General features: G+C 41.6%; 1 protein-coding gene across 1 annotated transcript in view; it reads right to left on the reverse strand.

Annotated features, from left to right (window-relative positions):
- The window catches only part of LOC135513531 (transcription factor COE2-like), a 68,154-nt gene extending 60,717 nt beyond the window's left edge, over window positions 1-7,437 (reverse strand). The window contains exons 1-5 of the mRNA XM_064936411.1: window positions 7,094-7,437; window positions 3,909-4,065; window positions 2,042-2,105; window positions 877-932; window positions 688-761 (exon numbers count right to left, since the gene is read on the reverse strand). Coding sequence (XP_064792483.1) covers window positions 688-761; window positions 877-932; window positions 2,042-2,105; window positions 3,909-4,065; window positions 7,094-7,227 — 485 coding nt within the window. The 5' untranslated portion in view covers window positions 7,228-7,437. The remainder of the gene's footprint in view (window positions 1-687; window positions 762-876; window positions 933-2,041; window positions 2,106-3,908; window positions 4,066-7,093) is intronic.
- Window positions 7,438-8,397: the final 960 nt, after the last annotated feature.

Here is an 8,397-nt window from a genome sequence, read left to right on the forward strand (position 1 = left end):
AGAAGCCCCGCCTTCCAAAAGCACCATAACGGCAGCTCTCTTTTCTTCCACCCTGACCCATTCCTGACACACTGTCTTGTTCTTTTTACATATGCATTAGTTTCCATGCACATTGTTAGAAACTAAATCATTCAGAACTGTGAGAAACTACTCTAATTCTTATGTCTCAACATTGTTCCTATGTAGATCATTGTCCATGCATAACATAAGGGTCTGAGGTGGTGATGGGGGTGGGGGGTTAGGGGGCTGATTATTCCCTTAACATGTTTCAGTGGAGGTTGAAGGTAGAGTGGCCCCATACCTCCCCCTGTTTATCTGTGAGGGAGGCTCCAGAGAGAAACAGGAGCTGGCGTGGGACACGGAGAGCAGCAGGGGGCTCACACTGTAACAAGCCTGATGACGGACTGGCTATACTTTCATTTCAGCCCCAGTCTTATTTCTAAATGGCATACCACATTTCAGACACATCAAAACAAAACCCAAATACATTTTGTAAGGATGTGTGTGTGTGTGTGTGTGTGTGTGTGTGTGTGTGTGTGTGTGTGTGTGTGTGTGTGTGTGTGTGTGTGTGTGTGTGTGTGTGTGTGTGTGTGTGTGTGTGTGTGTGTGTGTGTGTGTGTGTGTGTGTGTGTGTGTGTGTGTGTGTGTGTGTGTGTGTGTGTGTGCGCGCATGCATCAATGACTCACCTGCACATAACCTCGTGAGTGAGCAAAACCCGGCACATTTCAGGATTCTTGTTCTGTCCCTCATATGATATGGGCTGAGAGAGAGGGAGCATGGGTGATGGGGCATTTGATTTCATGTGCAATCAATCAAGCTGTAAGCATGAGCTGCACAGCAGGCTAAATCCAGTCAGGGAAAACAGGGTTCCTTACCTGTTTAGTGACGGAGTCAATAAGTCGTGCATAAAGATCCTGTTCTGTACGAACCCCTGCACACAGACATAAACACGGTCATTAGAGGAATATAAACTAACCTCACAAAGACAACCTAATCCTGAAGGCATGGGATATGAGTGTTTTAGACTGGACATTGATTTGACTCCCATAATGGCCATTTCCTGGGTCATCCATACAGTTCAGATCAGGATCAATTGAGGGCTTTAGGAGCTCTGGGATCTGACACAGAGTACCTCCCAGCATACTTTTAGAAAACACCTGAACCTTTGGTCTCTGGGCGCTTCCTTGTAGGCTGCTGAGAATCACACAGGACAGAGAAACAACGTTGATGTAATGAATTGCCTCTGAAGAGCAGCATGTTATCCAAGGTTTTGTTTTATGGAGCCTATTATGCAGAGTATTGCTTTTAAAACGGGTTCCCCTCATCAAAGTCTCAATCGGGGGGGCTTTGATATCACTAGAGGGAAGTGGGGGGAAAGGGAGGGTGCAGAGCCAGGCGTGTGTGTGTGTGCATGTATTTGAGTGTGTATGGTCGGGGACTTTCTGCTACATGTCTTTCATCTCCTCTCCCATGGGTGCCACAGGGATGGCAGAGTAGGGGCAGTGGAGGCTCATGGGAACCCAAATCTCTGTGCACATCCCTTATCTGATGTTGTAACACCATGGGGGGCACCGTGTACCTCGTTTCCCTGTTTATGGGGCCTGGAGCAGCTTCACACACAACTAAATCTGGGGCTTAAATATCTCAGTGATTGGATGAATGGATAGATATTTAGAAGAGGGGTGAGGTCGGATGAGAGGCAGAGGAAGAGGTAGGTAGAAGAGTACTGGGGTTGGGGGGTTGGGGGAAAGTGTGATTTTCCTCTTATATTTGGAACAAATGTCCATATCATGTCCATTCCATGGCCAGACCATTGAGATGCATAATGGTGTTTGGTCAGTGGTCTGGCTCAGGACAACCTGTTTCTCCTCCCACTCTAAAGTGGTCAAACACTAAAATGTCTCCGGGACAAAGAATCAAGAGACATGAAACCACACAGACCATATCAACTCCTGAATGCCCAAGTTCTCACACTGATATGAATGGGACATGCTGCTCCTCATGTGATTCCAGGGTGGTTTGGAGGTCTGGTGTACTCACCATTGCTGTAGAGGAGCTGCAGCTTGTAGTGTGTGCCGTTGTTGGTTTTTTCTCCCGTCTGCTCCTTGGAATGAGATGACAAACAGACAAACACACAATGCAGTCATGCAGTTATAGCGCGGTGGGGTTACAGTTAAGCACAGTTAAGCTCACTTCATCCCTGGGACTGGTGGGGGATCAGAGGGATCCCTACCCTGTAGACGGGACCCGACACTGGGCTCCAGAACAAGGTCCTTAACCTTGAGTTAGCTCCTCTTTTTAGAAGTTGAACTGCCACATGTCTGATGTGAAATCCTAAAGCCATGGGATCCTTATGATCACATACAACAGTGTACAAAGGATCATGTATGCAACAGTTAATGTCCACACAAGCTCATGTGTGCATATGTATAGGTCTGCATGTCTTTGAGTGTCTGTGTCTGTGTGCCTTTGTGCGTGTGTGCTTCAATGAGTGGAAACTCTTCCAGTGCAGTCGACCTTGAAGGAGAAACTTCCCTTCCTCCATCCCTTCTTCCCCCTGGCTCTACACCATTCTCTTTCATTTTATCCCTCTCTTTCTCTCCCTTTCCTAGTCTATCCCTAACTGGTCTCAAAGGAATGCTCTTTGGTCCAATAACCCAGGGAGCCGGTATCTCTGAGCAGAAAGAGGAATACAGAGATGGGGAGAAAGTAAGAGAGATAAGAGAAGAAGGAAAACAATGGACAGATTAAAAGAGATGAGTAAAAGTGAGAAAGAGAGAAATCGACAGTGGAGATACAGTAGAGACTGAAATATAATGTTGTGTTCATATACACAGAGGAACATTTATTTCCCCTTATCACCCTTCCACCTCTGAATAACAACAAAACAAAACCAGATGCCAGGTTAACCATGCAGAAAATGAACTCCTCTGCAGCCGTCATATCACTCTGCCTCGCCCTGGCTGTGTGTGTGGCGTTAGGAGAAACACTGACAGCCCTCAGCCCTGGCATTAGCACTGATGCCCAGAGTGGAGCCCTCCCTCCCTCTCTCCCTGTCGCCCTCCCTCCATGTCTCCCTCCCTCTCACACTCTCAGTAAAACCAAACAGTGTTTTAACTTCTGTTGACAGGACAGTGCCCTCTTCTCTCTCTGAGGGAAGAGCTGTTACCAGTTTGGACCACAAGCCCCACACTCCCAGCTCAAGTTTAACCACAAGGCAAAACCATCCATCAACACTGGGCACAAGGCTCCCACCATGGGCAGTCTACCCCTCCCCTGCCCTGTCTCTCTGGTTCTCTCTAAACTCTCTCTTTCTCTCTCCTCCTCTCTCTCTCTCTTGATCTGAGTGCCACTCTGCACCTCTTCCTCTCCTTCTTTTGGCCCCATGTCTGACCTGAGGAATTTACTTCTTCCCCTCAGCAGTATTTAGTAGATGGGGGTGGGAGAAAAAGAGACTTTGATGATGTGTACATGGTATAACTTAACAGAGGCAAGCTTAATTTGCATTTTTAAAAGTAGTGATGTCCCACTAATGAGGAAGGCTGCTAATTAGTCATTAGGTATTCTTTTTCAATCGCTCATCATCAGCTCAGCTTATTGGGAGTGAGGCTTGTGTTACATTTAGCTGTCAGCTGTTCATTATACTCAGCTTTATAGGGGATGTGGAAGGTCAAGTTAAACGCCTGGATGTAGACTTCTGGCTGCACAGAAATGTCCAGCTACGGGTTGTACAAATGTGACCAGCTTAAAGCTTTGCTGGATAGTACTGCTGTAATAGCTACCAACTTTTAAAAAAAGTATTTCTGGTAAACAATAGCCTAAGCAGACATGCATAATAAAGAGAAATACATATTATTCTCAAATATACTCACACACTCAACAAACTAAAACAAACAAACACACACACCTTGTCGTGCTCCACAAAGTCCACGAAGGAAGTCCTCTCCACCTCTACAGGCTGTCCGTGTCTGTCATAGAGTGCCAGGACGAAGTGGAAGAAGTTGGACTTGCGCAGGTTAGAGGGGGGCTGCTTCTCAAAGTGGGCCCTGGAGAGAGCTACACCACTGTGGAGAGGAGAGGAGAGGGAAATTAGGAGAGTGAAATCACTTCACATTACATCACAATCCTCAGGCACACATAACAAAAACTCTTACAACTGCAATCACTGTTTAATAAGGTGAACCGTATAGGCTACAACATAATAATTATAGGGTTATTGAGTTTAGACTTTGAGCGAATACAGGTCTAATGAACAATACATTCATTTGCAGAGAAAAGTAAATGATGAAAGGAAAAGAAGTCTGAAGTGATTATAACTACGATGGAAAGGAACAGCTTTCCTATGCTTCCTGATCTTTATGTTTTTTCATTTCTAGATTCAACAACTATTGCAACAGGAATTGGTCAGAAATGGCAATATGGAGGAAATTCGTTTTGAAAAATACTCACTGAACAAACACTGTGGAAAAAACGGGATGAATTTGAGCCTACATGATTAATATGCTTAATTCATATTAAAATAAATACATAGTCTATTACTGTAGTCTAACTGTATTCTTGGTTGATGCTTAATTTTCACGAGCTTAAATTTAGATTATTTGTTAGCAACAATTCAACGCCTTTCAAAACGTTTTAAAACATTGGGTTCAATGACTGTAACTTTCTATTTATGACCTATCTAGGAAATCACAGATGATCGATGGTGGAATGAAAGGAAGTCAAAAAATATCCTAGCTCTCCTCTCAGTGTGTTTTTATCATTAATGGGTGGGTCAAAGTTTGACTTGCCCCAAACGTGGATGCCTGCAGCTTAATTAACACTGGTTGTTTATCGATGCTTCGCTTCTTACACTAGATGACACCAAGGCTGGTTTTTGATGACGCTGCACAATATAAAGTTCCAAACCTTAAAGGTTTTCTTTCTTTCAGATAAAACGTTTTTTTTTTATATACTGTGAAAGTTATTTTTGGAATTCATGCTGACCTTCATCCTCTTGACCTTGGAAAAGTCCAAGGACTAAAAGTTTCCAAGTCTGGCAAATTAACATTTGCTTTGATTGGATAATTGTGCGCTGCGATACATTTGTTTCGCATGCATAATGTAGATCTAGCAGAATACGCATATTATAATTTTCCTACATGATGAGAATAATAGGTTAGGTTGATAGGTGGATCGAAGCCTATAGGCCAACTCAATAATCAAGCGCGGGCCTGTACCACCGTCCATTTAACCGATTTCAAACGGACTCCCACCAAATTAACACCGATAGAACACGTCTGAACTGTGTTACGTAGTTATAGCTGTACAACATAGGTTTGACTTAGAAATGCACATGCCAAATAACTATCAGATACATTTTAGGTAAAGTTACCATATCTAGTGAGTAGCCCATTATGAAAGTAGATACTCATGATGTGATAAAGGCCTTCAATCAACCAATGACTCGAGACGTGTTTCGTTTGCAAAAAAATAAATCTAAAATATGAAAAGACTGTTAACGCACATTTGCAACGTCAGTCATAACCTTAACCGAACACACCAAATAACAGAGATGTGTTACAAGTTTGTCCACCAAACATCTGTTTATTTTGGAAAATACACCTTTGACATTAATGTTAGGCTACCTTGTCTGCATGCTTATTTTTTTGCACGTTCTCCTTTGAATAATATAAACATAGGCTACTTTATACCAAGGCTATCATAATAGCCTGTAAATGTACTGGAGTATTTTAAGGCTACTTTATACCAAGACTATCATAATAGCCTGTAAATGTACTGGAGTATTTTAAGGCTACTTTATACCAAGGCTATCATAATAGCCTGTATATGTACTGGAGTATTTTAAGGCTACTTTATACCAAGGCTATCATAACAGCCTGTAAATGTACTGGAGTATTTTAAGGCTACTTTATACCAAGGCTATCATAACAGCCTGTAAATGTACTGGAGTATTTTAAGGCTACTTTATACCAAGGCTATCATAACAGACTGTAAATGTACTGGAGTATTTTAAGGCTACTTTATACCAAGGCTATCATAACAGACTTTATATGTACTGGAGTATTTTAACATTTAGAATTCACAAAGTTACTTTTAAACCAGTATGAAAAGCACTGAGCAAAAATGTTCAATGCATAATATAATGGTAGCCTAATTCATCAAAATACATTTAGATTTTTCTCCAAGCTCTTTCTTTTGGGGAAAGGGATGAAAATATAAATATGAATTTGTCTACTGATTAATATTTCAGTAGACACACCAATATAATTGTATTGTTATTATTATTGGGTTATTATTATAATAAACTTACATCGTAATTAGCCTATTAGATATAGGCCTAAACTATGGTGATCAGAGAACTGGACGGAGATATAAAATAATTAGTGAATAATTCAACATGGATACATTTACAGACTCGAACTGTTAAAAGCGTTTCATGCGCTTCATACAAATCAATAGCCAAGAGGTGTGATCCTCACTAAAATAACATTATTCCGGGCGCTCGCTTTCGTGACAGAATGCGTTTTTGTTTAATTGTTTTGTTTTATCCCTATCCCTTTCATGCTCGTGACACCCCTAGCTATTGACAGCGCGTACCCCGGACAAGCCGCACTCTCACACAAAGCCAGGGATGCTCGATATCTATTTTTCTACATTTGTCATTCTTTACCGCCGGCCATTAACTCCCAAAGACGACCTGTTGCTTTTTCGTTTCATCCCAAGTCTGGAGAAGTTTGAGGTCAATGCGTATCAAACAAGAGGCATGAGCATAATCAACAAAAATATGTTATATTTGACCGCTTGGCACCACCGGTCACTTATGGGCTATGTTATGGTGATCTGTGCACATAGGTTATTTGTCATTTACTTGTATTAATTATTTCCCTAGCATAATATGCTTTTGAATATTGAAGTGAGACAAACTACCTACATAATAGCCTACATCGACTCCTCGTGCATGCTTAAAGAGGTCTAATTCACTTCTTATAGGTCCGTAATGGTGTTTTATGTTGTGTTGCCAATAAGACAGATTGACTCGTTAATTTCGTCAAAATACCACAAAGGACTTGAGAACATGAAGGTATACTGTACCTTTGCGCCGCTACGTTAGCATCGACAACACCGACATTACGCACCCAGGACCGGACCGGATCCATCTCCTCTCCCAGAGTTCTTTCTTTTAATCCGCTGACGTCTCTTATGAGATGCTCCTGGATCCCGTACATTTAAAACACAAACCAAATGCTGTTCTTTTATTTCTTTGGAGAAATTCAGAGTAAACGAGAGAGCGATATGACTTTGGGAAACTAGAACTGGAAGGTCAGTTCCAGGATACTGTGCTATCGAACACTTGGAAGATGACTGAGGCTTAGCTGCCCAAAGTAAATAATACTGCTTGTCTTCAAATGTGCTCATGAAGGAAAACAGGCAATAGATGATGTATCTTCTGTTGGACTGCAATCATTGTCCAAGAGCAGGGGATCGGTAACGTCCAACGTCGGTTCGAACATAAACAAGGATCACCTGTTTGGTGGACACGCAAGCACTCCTCGACAAGCTCATGCACACCGTAGATATGCACACCACAGATATGCATGCACACACTTCCACACGAAAGTCCTAAAATCACAGGTGAAAGAATCTTTCTCAAGCAGAGTAGACAGAGACCTTTTGCTCTTTGAATCTATAGGCCGAAGGGCTGGCAATAACGTTTCACTGTCCCGGAGCATGAATGACTTCCTCTGCCGGGATAGGGTCTGGAGGAGGGGCTACACTGCCTTATGGGGGACCGATTGTTGAAATTGATTCTCTCATTGGTGTAAAATGCCTCCGTTAGTTGGACCAATTTTAGCATCCAGCTAGCCCATAGCTCTCATGTTTCATCAAACTTTTCTCTAGTGATGTCCTACCAAAGACTGCTTCGGATTGCAGGTGAAAGTGGGATAATATAAACAACAATTCAGCTGTTTAGGCTAATTGATTATACAAATAAGAATATGAAATGTCACTAAATATAGTTTTGTTTATGTATTACTTTTATCAATTTGGTTAAATTATTAATTCATACAATGGAGCTTTATTTATTATTTGTTGACTATCTAACTATCAGGCTACATTATATTCATTGCTTGATTTTGTGTTTCAACAAATTATTCTTCAATGTTGAAATCAAAAATGGATAATTTCAGTGAACACAATAGGCGTTCATATTGGGACTAAGTTATTTACTGCAGTGACTAACTAATTCAGCCATTGATAAGAATCACCTAATATATTTATTACTTATTTTTCGATTTTTGACGATTTGTCAGTGTTGCATGCACGCAATTACCATGTGAGAAAATAAATAAGTTAAGTCAGCAAATTCATGCAAAACGAAAGAACAGAAATAACAA

Source organism: Oncorhynchus masou, chromosome 25 (genome assembly GCF_036934945.1).
Source record: "Oncorhynchus masou masou isolate Uvic2021 chromosome 25, UVic_Omas_1.1, whole genome shotgun sequence".
Taxonomy (NCBI): Eukaryota; Metazoa; Chordata; class Actinopteri; order Salmoniformes; family Salmonidae; genus Oncorhynchus; species Oncorhynchus masou.